This window comes from Carcharhinus amblyrhynchos, chromosome 6 (assembly GCF_965287045.1).
Source record: "Carcharhinus amblyrhynchos chromosome 6, sCarAmb.v2.hapA, whole genome shotgun sequence".
NCBI classification, from domain to species: domain Eukaryota; kingdom Metazoa; phylum Chordata; class Chondrichthyes; order Carcharhiniformes; family Carcharhinidae; genus Carcharhinus; species Carcharhinus amblyrhynchos.
Window position 1 is genome coordinate 25,868,387 of NC_137329.1, and position 21,551 is coordinate 25,889,937.

A 21,551-nucleotide genomic window follows, 5' to 3' on the forward strand; every position below is an offset into this window, starting at 1 on the left:
TTTATTGAAACAATATCAATGTGTATTATTCTACAAGATGTGGCCTGTTATCGTCATCTCCAGATCCAAAAAAGCATTGCAATGGAGTTGGGATTCTCTGGATCCAATAATAAAATTTCATATCCTCAACTTGCGGACACTGGTGGAAAGTGAAACGTTTATTTCCCCAAACAGTTTTCTTCCTATCCCTCTCTTCCACACAGTTGCTCTATATTGGTAGATATTTAGTCTAAAGCAAGGGTATCTAAATCGGGCCCCCATGGACATCTCTAGCCCCTGGGCTATTAAAATTGGCCCATCATAACCCAAACAATTCTGTTCTCTTTCTCAAATATGAATTTTGGAAAGGGCTTTTCTCCTCCAGCTTCTGGAAAATAAATCCTAACTCAGAGTGCTGGGATTGGTTGGTATCCATAGCTTCAGAAAAACACAGGTTAATGGGAGCGTTAACTTATGTGGCCCTGAGGCTCCTTAGCATGTACCAGGGAGCTCACAATGACAAATAATCTTGGGATTTTTCTGTTCCATAGTGAGACCAGCTGCAAATCTTTATTATAGGTTCACACACAAATCAGTGTCCGCAAATTCCCCAGAGGCAAAAGCTACAGCACTGCCTTGTGGTTAAATGGTCAATCATATTCTGTTACTTGCCATGCATGGAGAAATAATTAAATGAGTCATTACTTGTACAGTGCATTTCTAAACTCAGGAGTCATGAAGAGTGTCTGCAACAAGCTGTTCAGGTAGCAGGTCATAGCTTGATTTACCAATCCAACATATCCTGTAAGAAACAGAACTCCATCAGTCATGGTTGAAATTATAAACTTAATTCAATGAAAATAATTTTTCCCTTTATGATTTTGAATTATTTCTCAGGATATGGACACTGCCAGAAAGGCCAATACTCATTGCCCATCATCATTATTGCTTCACTATTATCAGACTTTTGGTCACTGCTGTTCCTGCAAGCTTGTTGTATGCAAATTGACCTACATTACAACAACGATTATGCTTTACAAGTAGTTACTGGTTGCAAAACACTGGGATGACCAGAAATTGTGAAAGATGCCATATAAATACAAGCTTTTTCTTTCTTTTACTAGGAGCTGAGGCCAAGTTGAAACGTGACAGATTGCATTTGAGAGGCAAACTTTCCACCAGCACTTATGTTCAAAGTATTCTGTCATCTTTTCCTTTTAATACAGACCCAGTGGTTAATTTGAAGTTTTAATATTTCAAAATGTCGAAAATACTATCAAACAGAATATTTGTCTCTACTTTCTTTTCAGCCACTCCAGTGAAACAAGTTACGGGGATGTTCGTGTAACAAAGCAGATCATTGGTTTCTGTGGGATCTTATGCTTTAAACCAGTCCGAGGGTCATTTCAAACCTGCCTGACCACGAAATTCATCCTTCCCTGCAAAACCAGACACCACAGCAAGAAAGCCTGAGGAGTGTAATGGTAATTTAAGTGAAGAGAAAACTAACTTAAGTTATTCAGAACCAGGAAGTGTGTGTGGTGGCTACTGCAATGGTAGGATAATGTTGGAAGGGCTTTGAACGAAACACATATCCATGTCAAAAATATCCCTCCTGCTTTGACGACTACAAATGCGCAATTCAATCCATGTTTTAATATGGTCACTGCATAAATGCAGCGAAATCCTTCCACCACTAGATGATGCTCTCGTTCTTTATTAACACACTACGCAGTATCCATAAAAATCACTATAAGGGTGTCTGCCAGTACTTTTTACCGGCAACTATTTTTACTCGCATTACTGAATAGAGGTGACAACTGCTGCAACTTGGAATCTTGACATCTTTCACTGAAACCAAATAGTCATCAAGTCGCATGATGCATCATCTGGCTACAGCTGGGTCTGGGTGTTCAACATGCCACACTTAGTTAGACCTAAATAACATTGGAAAAAGAAACAAAGACTTGCACTGGTACAGCTTGTTCCATAACCACAAAGTACTTCACAGCGTACTTTTTGAAGTGTGATCATTGTTGTAACAGAGGAAAAGTGTATACAGCAAGGTCCTGTAGATAGCAATGTGATAATAGCCAGACCATCTGTTTAAGCAACGCCGATGGAAGGGAAAATATTGGTCAGGGCCAAGGAGAGAATTCTCTTGTTCTTGTCTGAAATAGTGACTGTGGATCTTTAAGCCCAGCTGAGCAGATGGGTCCTCAGTTTTACATCTCGCCTAATAAGCAGGAACAGTTTTTCAATGTTTGATTTGATTTCATGCAATGCACCAAATGGGAACACTTACATGCAAGATAATAGAACTACATTAACTAAGTACAGAAGTGCTGCCTTGTCAGGAATGCTGTTTTTCAGAGGAGACATTAAACTGAGGCCTGTTCAAGCCAATACAAATTATCCTACAGTACGATCTGAGCAGTAGGGAGCTCTTCACTCACCTCTTTAGCATTTGTTTTTCAGCCAAGAGTGGAATACTGCTATTCACAAACTGGCATAGCAGTGATTTACGTAAAACGTAATTTATTCACTGTGAAGTGGGATAACCCAAGGACATGAAAATCACTATATTAAGGCATGCCCTTTTACATTAGCAAATCATGGGGGTCAGCATTTCTCTGCGCAGACTGAGTCTAGGAGAGTGTGGGTCAAACACAGGCATGCTACTTTGCAAGCAATGCTTCCCAATTTAACTTCAAAAGAAACTATAGATTTTTGTTGATCCAGTCAGAATTTTAGTGGAAATGAAGAGCAGTCTTCCAGCTTCCAATTGCTGCACTTGAAGCCAGTGAAAGTTAATTCTTCGATGTTGGATATATCAAATTTGCTTCACTGTAAATGACAACTAGCACGCCACCCCCACTTACAGAATGAACTGGTTGTTCTTCTGAAAGAGTAAATAACACACTTTCTCAAAGTACAAGATATAATAAACTATGTTGTTTTACTATCCAAGTCAACACACAAATGAATAGAAAACATAACATACATTTCTCCCTTAAAGCAGCAAAGGCAGCTCACACTCATGTAGGCACACACAAAAAAAAAGTCACTAATGATTTAGTCTGTGAATTAAAAAAGATCATTCAAAAAGCAGGAAGCAGTTGAAGCTGTATATAATTGCACAATTCTACTGATGGTATTTCATCTCTCAACACAACATACTGTCCAGGAGCAGAACAAAATCATCCCCCCCGATTGCAATGGGATCTTGATCAATTGGGCCAGTGGGCTGATGAATGGCAGATGGAATTTAATTTAGATAAATGCGAGGTGATGCATTTTGGTAGACTGAACCAGGGCAGGACTTACTCAGTTAATGGTAGGGCACTGAGGAGAGTTATAGAACAAAGAGATCTAGGGGCACACGTTCATTGCTCCTTGAAAGTGGAGTCACAGGTGGACAGAGTGGTGAAGAAGGCATTCTTTCCGCATGCTTGGTTTCATTGGTCAGAACAATGAATGCAGGAGTTGGGACATCTTGTTGAAGTTGTACAAGGCATTGGTAAGACCACTTTCCTATTATGGAAAGGATACTATTAAACTAGAAAGAGTGCAGAAGAGATTTATTAGGATGCTACTGGGACTTGATAGTTTGAGTTATAAGGAGATGATGGATAGACTGGGACGATTTTTTCTCTGGAGCGTAGAAGGCTGAGGCGTAATCTTATAGAAGTCTACGAAATAATGAAGGGCACAGATCAGCTAGATAGTCAATATCTTTTCCCAAAGGTAGAGGAGTCTAAAACTAGAGGGCATAGCTTTAAGGTGAGAGAGGAGAGATACAAAAGTGTCCAAAGGGGCCATTCTTTCACACAACGTTTGGCAAGTGTCTGGAACAAGCTGCCAGAGATAGTAGTACAGGCAGGTACAATTTTGTCTTTTAAAAAGCATTTAGATAGTTACATGGTAAGATGGGTATCAAGGGATATGGGCCAAATGCAGACAATTGGGATTTGTTTTAAAGTTTATTTATTAGTGTCACAAGTGGGTTTACATAAACATTGCAATTAAGTTACTGCAAAAATCCCCCAGTTGCTACACTCCAGTGCCTATTCAGCTACACCAACGGAGAATTTAGCAGAGCAATGTACCTAACCAGCATGCCTTTCGGACTGTGGGAGGAAATCCGAGCACCAGAGGAAACCCACGCAGACATTGGGAAAACAGAAGACTCTGCACAGACAGTGACCAGGCCAGGAATTGAACCCAGGTTCCTGGTGCTGAGAAGCAGCAGTGATGACCACTATGCCAACCATTAAATTTAAATGAACAATTGGCTTACAAAGAAGCAGGTCCGAGCAGAACAACAAAAACTTTAAAAAATTCATGAGCAAATCACAGCTCAAGTTCAAAGCTTCTGGGAAAATCAATATGGATTACCCAGGTTTGTGCAGGTTCCATATATCTTAATTAAACCATACAATTTGAAGCTGCATTTTCATTCAGTCAAAATTGCTCTGCAGCCATTTAAACATTCAATTTATTTTTCAAATTTCTTGCAAGTTGCTTCTCAAGAGAACATTTGTTCTTCAGTAACTCACTCACCAGTTTCTGACTTTCCCAGGACAGGAGAGTACGAATAATTCTGGCCACTGTATTCCCCACAGCCCATGGTGTTTTCTCTCAGCTGAGGGCCAATAATCCTTTCCTGAGTGCTGTCATCATGTCCACTGCTTTCTGCTGTACCAGACTCATCCTGTGGAGAAAAAAAAGTATACTCAAGTGATATTCTTTCCAAATGGCCTACAAATGATTAAGACCATTAACAGTCAAACTGAAGATGATGCATAACAATAATTACAGAAAAATCATTGTTTAAAATCAAAACTAAGATTTCTTTTGCAATCCACACAATTGCTAGCAAGTAGTTGTTACATTTTATCATTTGACAATTCATGAGCAATTTAAACCAAATATCAGGTACACTCTGTTCATTCAGATTATGCCAGTTTTAATTGAGTAATTTTGATGTTCAGGGGACTAAATAAAGCACTATATTCCTCAAACCAGGAGAAATAATATTGCTCCTCTAATGGGACTTTTTCTCCTCAATGTGTGTATTCAAGAAAACAGCAGCTGCCTGATAGATCTTTCCTCCATCTCTTCTCCTAACATGCATAATCTTTAATGATATACACAAGCTTAAAAAATGTATCACTTGGTTTGAGTGATATAGTCAATCTGCACAATTAGATCTCATCAGCACTCAAAAGCTCTGCAAATGCAATGAAAATTTGGTTTACTTGTTCAAATCAGTAGGAATCACAAAAATGCAAATAACAGGAGGAGGATAGATTTTTTTTTGAGGTAAAGCTTATAGTAACTGGAAAAGCTGAACAAAATTCCTAATGCCAGCTAGGATTAAAATTAATCTTTAGACACGAGTCCACCTACCGATGCAAACTGGGGCTGTTCACCATCTTTGTCTGTGAGATGAAGAAAATTTTTCTTTCCCGGTTCAAATCCTGAATCAGTGAGAGATTTTTCACTAGTGTAATCCAGAGGGCTCTGAAACAAGTCAAATTAAAGTTCAGGTTTAGATATGTTAAATGGTTCAATCTTAAAGGGAAGAGACACCAAGAAATGATAACAGGACAGGTTAGTAAAGCAATATCAAATATATGGAATTGTGGGTCTTACAAACACAATAAAATCCTGCTAAATTATATCCCAGGGTCCTGCCCACAAGTTTGTGTCAAATGGAGCTTTGTGATAACTGTGGAGGCCCCATTTCCACATGAATATATCTCTATGGAACCAGATAAGTCTAAAATGTGACCCATGTTAAAAACAGCTTCAAATGCCAAATTAAAACAAGTAAAATAGCAGTGCATGAAAGGGATTGCATTCAATTCAATGGAGCGGCACAGTGGCTAGTACTGCTGCCTCACAGCACCAGGGACCTGGGTTCAATTCTCAGCTAGGGTGACTGTGAACAGCATGGACATTCTTTTCATGTCCGCATGGATTTTCTCCAGGTGCTCTGGTTTCCTCCGACGGTCCAAAGATGTGGGGGTTAGGCTGATTGGCCATGCTAAATTGCCCATTAGTGTCAGGGGGATTAGTAAGGTAAATAAGTAGGGTCATGGGGATAGGGCCTGGGTAAGATCGTGGTCGATGTAGACTTGATGGGTCAAATGGCCTTCTTCTGCACTGTAGAGATTCTATTCTATGATTCAGTTTTTTTCCCATCTTATAATGACCTGGCCTTGTAAAAGTCAGAGCTTTGCACTGAAAAACATAAGTTAGTTAGTTCTGGAGAAACTCCTTCATATTTGTGTGTGCTGCCTTCAGATATGCACAGTACAATCCACCATACACTGTTAATGCAGTCAAACATGTTTTCAGCGTCTGCGCTGCAATGACAAATTCCAGAGCATTTCTATAGTCTTTGTAGCACAGGTTCCCGAGTGGTCACTGCAGTCATACTACAAACTTAGGTAAGTTTGGCTAACCCAGAGTTACCAGTGTGGAATTTGACTTATGACTGGCATCATTCTATGGGATTTGCTATTCTGTCAGTGGGAATGGTCGGCTACTTCAACATAACCAGAATTCTGTGTCATCTGAGTTTGAACCTTTTTATGCAATGAGTGTCTAGGTATGTTCTACCTGATGCAGTGGTGGAAAGAGATTCAATAGCAGCTTTCAGAAGAGAACTGTATAAATGCTTGAAACAGAAACAAATTGCAGGAATTGGAAAAACAGCTGGGGAAAGGGACTAATAGGTTTCTCTACGAAACACCCAATGTAGTCTCAAAGGGCTGAATGGCCTTATTTTGTACTGTACTGTTCAATGATTTAATAATTGAAGAGACTTTGGTGGTGTCAGAAAAATAATAAACTAAGGTGAGTCCAACATTATGGAGCTATGGAGAAATTATAACTTCTGTGCAAAAGGATCTCTGCAATTTCCATTGTCGTAACTGTTGTATGCCTGAGATGGTTTAAAAACTCTCTCTTTTAATTCAACATAAAACAATAGTGGGGGATCAGACCTCCATGGGATCCGCTTGGAGACAAGACCATGTAACTTGTACCTAGTCTGCCTGGAGACAAATCCCCATGACTTGCTTATTAGAGAGACAGCAACTCAAATTGAAACTGATTCAAAGTCAGGTCAAGTCTTAACACCTGGACATAAAAGAAGCTGTGTTTGGTTTACTGCTGCCCAGAAGAATAAGATTCTCAGAGCAGTAGTAGTGATTTTTTGAGAAAAATGATCCAAAGCTGGTGCTGTTAAGCAAAGCAGGAGAGAAGGATTGCTTCTGGGGGAGCCACAAATTGAACGGCTGGTGAAGATGGAGTACTGTGTGCAGTTTTGGGCGCCATACTTACGCAAGGATATTTTGGCCTTGGAGGAAGTGCAGAGGAGGTTTACTAGGCTGATGCCAGAGTTGAGGGGGTTGAGCGATGAGGAGAGGCTGAATAAACTAGGCTTGTACTCGTTAGAGTTTAGAAGAATGAGGGGAGATCTCATTGAGACGTATAAGATGATGAATGGGATGGATAGGATAGAGGTGGAGAGACTCTTCCCGCTCAGAAAGGACAGTAGGACTAGGGGGCACAGCCTCAAGATAAAGGGGGGGCGGTTTAGAACGGAGTTGAGGAGGAACTTCTTCACTCAAAGGGTGGTGAATCTCTGGAATTCTCTGCCCGTTGAAGTGGTGGAGGCTACCTCGCTAAATATTTTTAAGACGCGGGTTGATGGGTTTTTGATAAGCGAGGTGATTAAGGGTTATGGGGAGAGGGCGGGAATGTGGAACTGAGCCACGACAGATCAGCCATGATCTTATTGAATGGCGGGGCAGGCTCGAAGGGCCAGATGGCCTACTCCTGCTCCTATTTCTTATGTTCTTATGTTATGTTCTAGATAAAGAACCAGGACTGTGAAGAGTTCAGCACCACAAAATCATCAGAAGGTACTGCGTAATGGGAAGCCCATTTGATCATGCTCAATGGTTGTGTATAAGAGATTTGTTTAAAAGAACACCAGCAGATTCATCCTAGTGAAGAAGGTAGAAGAGATCCCGGTAGACGAGGAAGATGTCTGAACTTTAAACTCAGGACTACCTGTCCACTGAGAATGTGGTGTGCTGCATAAATGCTGCATGGGGTTTTCCATTGTGTTAAATTAATAGGAATATCTCTTCTCTATAAACTGTGGTATTTAGTCTGCATTGATTTGGTGTGTTAGGTACAGTCAGTCTTGAAATGCAAAATCTTGTGTGATCCATTGAGTTTGGCACTGGGAAAATCATTTCACTTTAAAAATTATTCATTTCTACAGGGATTCTTGGTGCTTCAAAATACTTGGGAAATTCTGCAAAAATATTTTTAATCTGCTCATAGAGTCTAATGTTGGTACAAAATCACCCATTAATGGGATGGTGAGGAGGAATGGCATATTACATTTGAATATGTTTGAATTAGTTTGAATTAAGTCATTATGAGGAAGCGGCGCAAAATACTTGGATTGTGGTTTGTTTCGGAATTTCAGTGGTCAAAAACCATTTGAGCCAAGGGATTTGAATTCACAGAATTGACAGGATGCAAAAGGAGGCCATTCAGCCCACCATGTCCATACCAGCTCTCCAAAGGAGCAACATAACTTAGTGCCATTCTCCTGCCATTTTCCCATACCCCAGCGTGTTGTTTCTGTTCAAATGATCATCTAATGCCCTCTCGAATGTCTCGAATAAACCTACCTCCATCACATTTCCAAGGAAGGGCATTCCAGACCCAAACCACTCACTGTGTGAAAATGTTTTTTTACTCATCACATCTGCTTCTTTTGCAAATCACTATAAATCTGTGCTCTCTTGTTCTCAAACCTTTTACACTCAGGAACAATTTCTCCCTGTCTACTCTGGTCTGCCCCATTATTTTGAACGCCTCTCAAATGACCTCAGCATTCTCTCCAAGGAGAACAGTCCCAATCTCTACAATCTATCCTCATAACTGAAGTCTCTCATCTATGGAGCCATTTCTGTAAGCACCTTCTGCACTCTCAAATCTTAAGTGTTGCACCCAGAATTGTACACAATAGTCCAGCCAAGATTTAACTAGTGTCATATGAGTTCAGCATAACTTTCTTGCTCTTTGTACTGTGTCCTTCTTAGTAAAGCCTACAATACAGTTTACTTTATTAAATGCTCTCTCCACCCGTCCTGCCATTTTCAATGATCTATGCATATTTACTTCCATGTCCTTCTGCTCCTGTACCCCCTTAAGAATTGTACCCCCTTATTTTATATTGAATTTCTATGTTCTTCTTACCAAAATGCATGCATCTTCATATTGAACTCCATCTGCCACTTATCTGTCCTTTCTAACTTGTCTATGTAAAGTATCAATTAAGCAGCAAATGTTCAACAACTTTCATTGGAAGGCTTTTTAAATGCTACTTCAGTTCAAGTTAACTGATCAAACAAATTAAGCATCTTTGAATCATGAGTATACTTTAATTTCCTTTTCACTACTGTTAAATTTGAGCAGTTCAAATTAAATAACACGATGTGTTATATAAATATGGTTTCACTAGAAGAATGCAGACTATTAGCTTTAGATTATAAAGCAAGCCGCTATATTAAAATAAATCATGTAAAAATAAATTCAGCATCTTGCAATTCTGATTTGGTTTATTATTGTCATGTGTTTTGGGATACAGTGAAAAATATTACTTCTGGCGCACTATACAGACAAAACATCATTCATAGAGTACATAGGGGAGGAGGAATGGAGAAGATGCAGAGAAAGATTGGTTTAATACATGATAGGTCCATTCAAAAGTCCCTGATGGCAGCAGGGAAGAAGCTGTTTTTGAGTCAGTTGGGACGTCATCTCAGACTTTTGCATCTTGTTCCCAAAGGAAGAAAGTGGAAGAAAATAAGTCATTGGTGCAGGGGGTCCTTGATTATGCTGGCTGCTTTTCTGAGGCAGCATATTACTTTGCTCATAAAGAAAGCTCATTCTACATCATTACCTTATTATTCTAGTTCAATTACTAGGGGGCATAGGTTTAAGGTGCGAGGGGCAAGTTTAAAGGAGGTGTATAAGGCAAGTTTTTTCTATACAGAGGATGGTGGATGCTTCGAACCCACTGCCAGGAGGAGATAATGGAAGCAGATACGATAGTAACTTTTAATGAGCACCTGGACAAATACATAAATAGGATGGGAATGGACAGATATGGTTCCTGGAAGGGTAAGGGGTTATAGTTCATTCAGGCAGCATGGTCGGTGCAGGCTCGGAGGGCCGAAGTGCCTGTTCCTGTGCTGTAGTTTTCTTTGTTCTTAAGTTCAATTTTATGTACCAAGTGAGGATGTCGTAAATTCAGAAAGAGCGCAGTGTTTGTTTTACAGTTTCTAGAAGCAGGACTGTAGAACAACAATCTCTTAGCTAGGTCTCAACTAAGCTGTCTTGACTAGTGCTGTCTCGACTAGTGCTGTCTCAGGAGGGAATTTCTATTACGAGCATTATGTCACAGAATTGTAAATCTACTGAAAAGAACCAAATTGCAATTTCAGCACACAGTGCATACAGAGAATCCCCCTATGGGGCATAGGTTCAGGCTCGGGATTACCAGATGAAGACTCCTGGGATTGAGGATTAGTGGAGAGACAGAGGTACCAAGATCAGGGAACAATGTCATTCAGCAGCTTACAAGCACAGAGATAATTTGAGGATCTTCAGGGTGGAGGGAGAGGAGGATGTTGGGAACTGGTACAAGTAGCAGGGGTAGCAACTAGCAACACTGTTGTGTTACTGGGATCTAACATAATGGAGGATAGGGTCTTCTCTTTTAATTATGTCTACATCACAAGCTAATTGCCATACTCCACCTATATTTATATGGGTAGCATTAGCTAAACCTGCTGAAATAGTAGTTCTGTTAATGAAAATTTTTAAATGAAAATAATCTAGAGATGGGTTAAGAAGATCTCACATGATGCGGATTTCACTATTTCTTTTGGCAGCTTATTCCATTGTGGGATTGTTCTGGGAAGAAAAAGCATTAATACCCAGTCTTGGAAACAAATGGTCTTTGTGTTTTGTCATTGCCAAAGAGCACCAGGTACTTGTTTCTGTCAATTCCCAACAGTCTGTTTCATATTTTAATGGAACATTATCAGTGCATTTTTCTCCTCTTTTGCTGTTTTCACAGTAACTTCATTGCAGTGTTAATGTAAGACTGCTTGTAATGAATAAACTTTTAACTATAGTGATTCCCATTCCAAATCTTTGATCAAGGATATGACACAAGTACATTTCCCACAATGATTGTACAGTATCATGCAGCATGTCTTTGGATCACTTCAATCTTATTTATATCTCTCGCCGTATAAGGATCCCACACACAATTTGCTACTCTAGGATAGGACAAACAAATGTTTGGCAAGATATAACTGGCACTTCTGTTGCAATATCAAGAATCCTGCTTAGATATCTGCTGAATGTGGAATCCCCATTGAAGACTTTTTTAAAAGATGAACTTCCAGATATAGCTGTGTATCTACCTATTGGAGAAATTGATTACAGATCTTAAACTATTTGTTGGTGATGCATATGACACAGCATTTTTTTTGGCATTGAATGCCATCTCCCATTGGTCCTGCCATTTTTGCAATTCCAGAGGATCATCTTGCAGTGAATTGATATGATATTGAGTTTTCCCTGATGCGTAAGCTACACCGTCAACTGCAAATAGTCATACCCGTTTTTGTTTACTTGTTGGGAAGGTTGTCTTTGGATGTCAAGAAAAGTAAAAGTCTCAATTTAGTTCCCTGGGTCTAGAGAGGACACATCTAAGACAGGATGATTCCATCAGACACACACTATCTTCTATTGGTGAGAAGTGTGGGATCTTTAATTAATTACGCCAAATGGATTACAGGGAGTTAAGAGAAGAGAATAGGGTTGAAGCGTTTTCTTTTGGCTGCTTTCGTTTCATAAGTCCTATCCTTTCAACATGTTCCCAACTAGAGTTTAAAAGGAACCTTTAGAAATGGGGAAGGATTCCTATGAACAGCTGTTTACAAAAGCAAGATACAACCAGAGTCAATGCTTACGTTATCACTAATTCACAACTAGTGTGTCAATGAAGAGATAGAGGAAAGAGAAAAATATAAAGCAAAGAAAAATATGCAGTGAAGAATGTAAAAGAGGGCCAATGAATCAAAATGAGGAATATAAAGAAAACACATTATAGGTGAGATACCATTGTAGTTGTTACTGAACTTGTAATCCAGAGGCCTGGATTAATAATTTAGAGACAAGAGTTCAAATCCCACTACAGCAGCTGAGGTATTTAAATTCAATCAACTAAATAAAACCTGAAGTGAAAAAAATAGTGTCAGTAATGTTGACTATGTATGACCGGACTGTCAGGTTCACTAATTTCTCTAGTGAAGGAAACCTGCTTGGTCTGGCCTATATATAGACATTAGAGTTCAGATTCAGAGCAATGTGCTTGACTCTTAACTGCCTTCTGAAATGGCTGGGCCATTCAGTTGTGCCAAAGCGTAAAAGCACCATGCAGATTGCAGCTATTCAAAAAGGTGGCAATGCAATTAAAGCAAATAAATAAATGTTTGCCTTGCCAGCAATATCCACATCCAGTGAATGAATAATAAAAAATTAAGCTACAGAAATATTTCAGTGCAGAAAAAGAATTGCTTGTTGCAATTTATATTTTATTATAAAACAACGTATCATTCACACTGGATGAGACCTTGAAAATCTGATACCCCTCCGGAATCCCAGCCAAGTTTCAAGTTGAAAGCATTAAATTTACCATTACGCTTCATGCCCTCAAAACGGACAACAGAAAAGGGACTATGATACAGGCGGCAAAGATGCAGGGCAAAGTAGGTTACGAAGCACCATGAATCAAGCAAACAGGGCAATTCAAGGGGAATGATTTATTACCCTGTTGTGGAAAAATATAAATGAGGTATGCACATGTGACAGCATGTGGATGGGTTGATTGTGTATATAATTCTTGGCCATCAACTTGCAAGACTGTGCCAGTTTCTATTTGAGGTAGTTTCGCTGGGGTTTTCCCCAATTGTGATTGCGCCTGTCTCACTGCAGGAACCACTTTACACCAAAGCAACAAGGACAAACTCTTTGGATACCTCTTGTTCTAAGATTAACTTTCAAACTCACTTGGTCAGTGTTGTTCAGACCATTGCTCCAGACTAACTCGAAGGTGCCATTGACATAGCCTGCTTTAGATGAGACATCATCAAACAGGCGTTTCAGTGGAGTTGATGCAGGAAGATTTAGGGTGAGCCGTTGAGTGACCGCCTTGGCATTGGTGGTGTCCTGAACAATGCACAGCACCCGTGGTTCATCTGCTGCAGTCTCTGACTATGGAGAAATTTGAACAAAGATCAGACTTTACAAATCACATTTCAGAATTAGAAGTTCACAACAAGAACGCAAGAACTAGAAGCAGGAATATGCCTTATTGCCCACCGAACCTGCTCTGCCATTCAATACAATCATGGCTGATCTTCAATTCAACTCCATTTTTCCCACATCCTTTTATTCCCTGAAACACCAAACCTGTCTGAACATTAAATGTATTCCATGATGCAACACATGCAACCCTTTAGGGTAGAGAATTCTGAAGTTTCACAATCTTTTGTGAAGAAACCTCTCCTCATAGCAATCCTAAATAATCAGTCTTAATATTGAGACTGTGTCCGTACATGCTAGAATCCCTAGCCTGGGGAAAAACAATCAAGCCCCGTCAGAATTACATACTGTATCTGAGCATTTGACAGCACAATACCTACATGAAGGATCATGATTGTAAAGTTAGCCCAACATAAAATCGGAGTCTACCATTCTAGAATTTTATAAATGCTAACAGGGTTACAATTAAAAATTCTGAATAAGCAGGTTACTTGACCAATGATAAGCTCTTTTGAGCTGAAGGGAGATTAGAAATTTTCAGGAACCATACTCCCAATACAATCATAAAATCACAGCAGCTTACAGGACAAGAGGCCAACTGGTCCATCGTGCCTCTGCTGACTCATTCAGTGAGCTTCCAATTCATCCCACTCCCTCTTTTCCCCTGGCCCTGGAATATTTTTCTCCATACATAATCATGTTTGACAGAAATTGCTTGAACGCTTTGAAGAGGTAACAGGAAGAGTAGATAGAGGGGAACCTTTAGGTTTTCAAAAGGCATTTTACAAGATATGGCATAAACGGCTGGTGCGTAAAGGCCCATGGAATCAGAGGAAGTGCGTTAGTATGGAGTGAAAACTGGCTGACACATAAAAAACGAAGAGTTGGAATAAATGGGTGATTTTCAGAGTGGAAAAATCTGACTAATGGAGTATCGCAGAGATCAGTTTTTGAACAGTAATTGTTCTTTTTTTTACATTTATGACTTAGAGGAAGGAACAGAATGTAAGGTTTTCAAATTTGCCTACGATGCAAACATAGGTGAAAGAGCATGTTGTGATGAGGATATTGTGATTCTGCAACAGGATATAAACAGAATGGGTGAGTGGGCGAAAACCTGGCAAATTGGGTTTAATATGGAGAAGTGTGAGGCCATGCATTTCAGTCGGAATCAAAAGGCAGATTATCTAACTGGAGTGAGTCTGCAGGTGAGTGACGTACAGAGGGATCTAGGTATTCTGGTGCATGAATCACAAAAAGCTAACAGACAGGTCCAACAAGTAGTTAGGCTGCAAACAGCACTTTGGCCTTTATTGCAAAGGGGCTGGAGTTTAAAAATAGGAAGATTTTGTCACAAGTATACTGTGTACTAGTGAGGCCTGGAACACGGCGTATATTTTTTGCCCCTTATCTAGAAAAACATAGTAACAATGGAGGCAATCCAAAGAAGATTCATTGTGCTAATTCCTGGGATGAGAGGGTTATCCTATCAAGGGAGACTACATAGTCTGCAGCTGCATTCCTTGGAGATTAGAAGAGCGAGGGGTGACCTTATTTAAACATAAGATCCTGAGGGGGTTTAACAGGGTAGATGGTGACACAATTACAGAAAATGCTGGAAAAACACAGCAGGTTTGACAGCATCTGCAGAGACAGAATACAGCCAACCTTGAGTCTGGATGACCCTTCGTCACCCAGACTCAAAATGTTGGCCCTATTCTCTCTCCATAGACGCTGTCAAATCTATTGAGGTTCCCCAGCATTTTCTGTTTTTGTTTCAGATTCCAGCAATCACAATATTTTGCCTTTATATTAGGGTAGATGGCGTGATGTTTTCACGAGTGGGAGAGCCTCGAACGAGGGGACATTGTTACAAGATAAAGGACCAGTCATTTAAAACTTACTTGCATAGAAACTTATTCTCAGAGGGTGAGGAATCGCTGGAATTCCCCACCCCAAGGATGGTGGAGACTGGATCATTGTAAGTATTTAAAATGGAGGTGGATAAATATTAATAGATCAAGTAATAGAAGGCAATTGGGAAATGGCGCAGAAAAGGAGTTGAGGCCAGCATAGATCAGCCGTGATTGTATTGAGTGGCAGGGCAAGTTTGAAGGGCGAACTTCTGCTTCTATTTCTTATGTTCTTGTGTATTCATCCAGTTCCTTTTGAAAGTTACGACTGCATCTATTTTCACTGCCCTCTCAGGCAGCACATTCCAAATTACATCTCATCATGCAAAGAAATATTTACTTATGTCACCTTTGGTTCTTTTTCAAACTGTTTTACATCAATGTTCTCCCTTCTGCCACTGGAAACTAATTTGTTCTGATTTACTCTATCCAAACACTCCATTATCTCAATGCCTCTGTTAAATCTTAGCTTTATTTAATGCAATTCCTCAGTTTCTTATTGCAAGCAGCTTAGCCCTTGCAAACTTACAAAAATGTCATTAATGCATCTTGACCTATGCCAGTAGGAAAATCTCCATTACTAGCTTTCCTACACCCATACAATGACTTACCAAACAGTGAACTTTATAACCCAATTACTGATTTGCTACAGTATTGTCTGGGATGAGATAGCGAATGGTAGAAGTCCACATTTGTCTTATTAACTAGCAATAGCAACACTGGGTCCAGATCTCTCAGCCCATCCCCAAACCCAATAATTTCCTCCCTGGTAACACGGTAGCTGCTAACAAACCACCAGCTGCCATGCTCAGTAACCCCACTAGCCTGACAGCCTCAGTAGCAGCTCTTCGGAAACAATTATAAGCACTAGGCAACCCTTCAACCTCTACCAGTCATTGTCATGTCTGTGTAGGGTTTGTCTCTCATTTACTCCCTAATGGATCCTCCCTGGCAAACGTTAGTGTATATATCATCTCTCATCCTTCTCTTCTGAAGCCCCCATCACAAATGTGGTCCAGGCTCTTTCTTAAATAAACTGGGTGCTTCTCATTTGTTTCCAATAGGAATCTGTCTTCCTCTGCCTCTCTCCATAAGCACTAAACAGGTGCTCTTCCCTTCCAAAGTTTTCTCTTTCACTTCTTCACAACACTCCCTCTCTTTCTCTGCCCCTCTGACCTCTCCAACTGAGGCTATTTTCAGTCCATTAGAGTCACCTTCCAACACCTCGGGCCCTCCTTCTCATCCAAACAGCTGCCGCAGTCACACAAATTCTTCTATGGCTGTAACTTGGCAGAAAGCACAGCTGCAAAGAGAGCTAACTCTGACATTAGGCAAAGAAGATTTGAGCTGGCCATGGGGTGGTTCAGGATTTGTGCCTCCAACATAGTTCTAAACGCTTGATTTGGGATACACTGAAAGCAGGATCAACACCCTCATTGCAATAGCCAAATCCTTGACCATGTTCAATTACTTGATCCCACCTAGTCTATTAGAACATAGAACATAGAACACTACAGCACAAACAGGCCCTTCGGACCACGAGTTGCGCCGATCACATCAACACCTACCAATCCACAGACCTATCTATAACGCCCAATCCCACTAAATCCCATATACTCATCCAGAAGTCTTTTAAAAGACCCCAGCGAGTTTGCCTCCACCACCACTGACGGCAGCCGATTCCATTCACTCACCACCCTCTGAGTGAAAAACTTACCCCTAACATCACTTCTGTACTTGCCTCCCCACACCGTAAATCTGTGTCCTCTCGTAGCGACCATTTCAACCCGGGGAAATAGCCTCTGAGAATCCACCCTATCTATTTCTCTCAACATTTTATAAACCTCTATCAGGTCGCCTCTCAACCTTCGTCTCTCCAGGGAGACGAGTCCCAGCTTGGCCTATAGCATTAAATTACATCACACAGCAACACACAGACACATTTTAAGTAACAGAATTAACAGAAAATTACAACCAACTTTAATTAAGTCCATAAGTCATGCAACAAGGAATTTAAGGCTTAAGCCAATTCTATACCGGTAATTAATTATATGTGGCTGCAACAGAATAAAATTAGTGCAATTAAAGCAAAATAATTCACATCAACAGCGGCTTCATTGAAACAATTATCCTGTAAAGTACAAGTGCATTTGCAAACAAACTAAGCAGCAGGAGGAGATCTGTATTACCCTGGACAAGTTCCAGCATAAGCTTTGTGATCATGCCTTACAAACTTTAGGATACATTTCTAAGAGCCCACACACCAGCTCTGAATCATGACACAGGCTTATCTTTTGAATATGTTATCATACAAATATTAGAAAATCAGGCTATCCTTTCTTCGAAGTAATTTATATTTTTGACACCAAATGTCCACTTGAAACTCCTCTCCTGACTCTATGGAAAAGCACTTATTTTGTGCAAGAAAGCAGTTCCCATTCTGAAGCTATTTTCTTGGGCTGAATCCATTTACATCAATTAGGCTAACTGTAAGTCTGAAAACACAACAAAGACTTTGTTAAATTCACCAATAAACTGCTAGAAAGTAATGGTTGAAAGCAAACATCAACTTTGTTGAAAGTAATATTGGACATCTGCCGACAATTCCTACCAAACGTGAACTTTTGGATGACTCTAATGCAATACATAGAACATAGAACATTACAGCGCAGAACAGGCCCTTCGGCCCACGATGTTGCACCGACCAGTTAAAAAAACAATGACCCTCTAACCTAAACCAATCCCTTTTCATCCATAAACCTATCCACGGATCTCTTAAACGCCCCCAAACTAGGCGCATTTACAACTGCAGCAGGCAGGGCATTCCAATCCCTCACCACTCTCTGGGTAAAGAACCTACCCCTGACATCCGTCCTATAACTACCTCCCCTTAATTTAAAGCCATGCCCCCTCGTGCTAGCTTTCTCCATCCGAGGAAAAAGGCTATCACTATCCACCCTATCTAAACCTCTATCATCTTATATGTTTCAATAAGATCCCCTCTTAGCCGCCTTCTTTCTAGCGAAAACAACCCCAAATCCCTCAGTCTCTCCTCATAGGACCTCCCCTCCATACCAGGCAACATCCTGGTAAACCTCCTCTGCACCCTCTCCAAAGCCTCCACATCCTTCCTATAATGTGGGGACCAGAACTGCCCACAATACTCCAAGTGCGGCTGCACCAGAGTTGTGTACAGTTGCAACATGACGCTGCGACTCCTAAATTCAATCCCCCTACCAATAAACGCCAAGACACCGTATGCCTTCTTAACAACCTTATCTACTTGATTCCCTACTTTCAGGGATCTATGTACACATACACCTAGATCCCTCTGTTCATCCACACTATTCAGAGTCCTCCCGTTAGCCCTATACTCGACACATCTGTTATTCCTACCAAAGTGAATTACCTCACACTTCTCCGCATTAAACTCCATCCGCCACCTCTCGGCCCAGCTCTGAAACCTGTCTAAGTCTCCCTGCAAACTATGACACCCTTCCTCACAATCTACCACACCTCCGACTTTGGTGTCATCAGCAAATTTACTAATCCACCCAACTATACCCTCATCCAGATCATTAATAAAAATTACAAACAGCAGTGGCCCCAAAACAGATCCCTGGGGCACACCACTCGTAACTGAACTCCATGACGAATATTTACCATCAACCACCACCCTCTGTCTCCTATCTGCTAGCCAATTCCTGATCCAATTTCCTAGATTACCCTCAATCCCATACATCTGCATTTTCTGCAGAAGCCTACCATGGTGAACCTTATCAAATGCCTTACTAAAATCCATATATACCACGTCAACTGCCTTTCCCCCATCCACCTCTTTGGTCACTTTCTCAAAAAACTCAATAAGGTTAGTAAGGCACGACCTACCCGCTACAAAACCATGCTGACTATCTCCAATCAATTCATTACTCTCCAAATAACTATAAATCCTATCCCTAATAAATTTTTCTAAAACCTTGCCCACAACAGAAGTAAGACTCACCGGTCTATAATTCCCAGGGAAGTCTCTATTCCCCTTCTTAAACAATGGGACAACATTCGCTATCCTCCAATCTTCCGGTACTATACCCAAGACCAACGACGACCTGAAGATCAGAGCCAGAGGCTCTGCAATCACCTCTCTTGCCTCCCAGAGAATCCTAGGGTAAATCCCGTCCGGACCAGGGGACTTATCAATTTTCAAACCCTCAAGAATATCCAGCACATCCCCCTTATCAACTGCAATACTGTCTAGTTTACACCCCTGCAACCCAGTGTTCTCCTCAGCTACATTCATGTCCCCCTGCGTGAACACCGAAGAGAAATATTGGTTCAATGCCTCACCAATCTCTTCCGGTTCCACACACAACTTCCCTCTGCTGTCTGTAACTGGCCCTAATCTTGCCCTAACCAACCTTCTGTTTTTAACATACCTATAGAACGCCTTAGGATTCTCCTTAATCCTATCAGCCAAAGTCTTCTCATGTCCTCTTTTAGCCCTTCTTAATTCACTCTTCAACTCCCTCCTAGCCAATCTAAAGCTTTCTCGTGCACTACCTGAGCCCTCAAGTCTCATCCGAACATAAGCCTCCTTTTTCTTTTTAACCAACGAATCAACTTTTTTAGTGCACCACGGTTCCCTAGCTCTACCAATTCCTCCTTGCCTTACAGGGACATACCTATCAAGGACTCGCAGTAGCTGCTCCTTGAAAAAACTCCACATTTCGGACGTTCCCAGTCCCTGTAGTCTCCTAGTCCAACCTATGCTTCCTAATTCTCTCCTACCACATCAGAATGTGGTAGTGTGTGGAAGGGCTACAGATGCAATGGTGACAGAGAAAGTGAACACAATGCAAGCAGTTTAACCTAGGGATGTGCATTTTATTTTTAATTGCTCTCGATGTCGGCTGGGTTCAGTGGATCCACTTGTTGCCAGAGTCACAAGGCCACATACTCAATCCACAATGCAGGAATTGAACTTAAAATTAGGACCAACTATGGAATACCTAGGGACTGTGATATTTTTTGGAAGTTTTGGGAGGTGTTAGACGGTGCATCCGTTCAGGTGGATGTAAATTAACCCACGTTATTATTATTGGAGCAGGGAATTCTCCCACTGTCTTGGCCAACATCTCATCTCAACCAATGGCATCAAAAGCTTGTTAACTAGTCCTTCATTTAATTGTTGCTGGTGGAATCTTCCTAAATGCAAATTGGCTGCTATCTATCAAACCTATACACCACACTTCCAATGTGAAGCACCTGGAGACAACTGTCCAGAGAGGTGATCAGCTTTTCCATTTTGTACTATACTGGCAGATACCATAATTCTCAGAGGAACAACAACGGATAATCACAAGCACTTTCAGTGTGAAATGTTAGTCCACTCAACAAAAACTGAAAGGTCAATTACAATAATTAGTTGATTCAGTAGTGCGGCAAACAGAGCAAGCAGGTTAAAGATATGCCACAAGTGCAATACATTTTCCTCCCATTCTTTCCTGAAGTGTATTGATTGCAGACCCTAGAGAAAGTCTCCCCAATAAACCACATTCATGTGCTAAGCTTCTAAGCCTCTAAGCTCCTATCACAAACTTTAGCTGCGAGAGAGTAACTTGGGCAGATCTTGAAGGTTGGAATCACGGTAGGGAATTCTATGATCTATGACCTCAACTTCATTTTCTCATCTCTGAAGCTAACTCGCATACCACTGCAAAGTGTTACAAACCGGTAAACTGCCTCTGTGCTACAATTTATTATAGCATCAATGTGATTTTTCAAAATACCATTGCATTACAAATAAATAGATTAGGGAGTACAAGAAATTACAATCTGAAGCTATGCAAAGCCAGTGGGGAAGATGTTGGCCAATACAATGAGAGACTTCTACACCTCTTCAAATAACATAATGGGATCAAAATTAGATGCCAGAAGTGGTTCTTCTCACAGAATAGTGGATCCCTGGACCAGGAAACCAGTTTGCACAGTCGTCTTCTTGCGCAGTCCCAGGATTGAGGATGACTTGGTTCCACTCCAGTTTCATGAGCTCTGAGATGGCCGATAAATCCCATGTGTGATCTGTAGACGATGCTTGAAGGATCAGGTGGACAAGTTGTTTGGAGGTTTGTATTCTTTCCAATGGTTTCAAGGCATCTCTGCATGCTCCTGACGAGTTTCTCTATATGATTTATGCCCTCCGAAACAAACCCTCTCCAT

General features: G+C 40.7%; 1 protein-coding gene across 5 annotated transcripts in view; it reads right to left on the reverse strand.

Annotated features, from left to right (window-relative positions):
• Window positions 1-21,551, reverse strand: part of usp47 (ubiquitin specific peptidase 47) — a 166,673-nt gene that overhangs the window by 71,744 nt on the left and 73,378 nt on the right. For all 5 annotated transcript variants that reach the window (XM_080190073.1, XM_080190071.1, XM_080190069.1 and 2 more), the window contains 4 exons: window positions 13,168-13,371; window positions 5,392-5,505; window positions 4,543-4,693; window positions 685-781 (listed from right to left, as the gene is read on the reverse strand). In XM_080190073.1, the coding sequence (XP_080046199.1) occupies window positions 685-781; window positions 4,543-4,693; window positions 5,392-5,505; window positions 13,168-13,371 (566 nt within the window). The remainder of the gene's footprint in view (window positions 1-684; window positions 782-4,542; window positions 4,694-5,391; window positions 5,506-13,167; window positions 13,372-21,551) is intronic.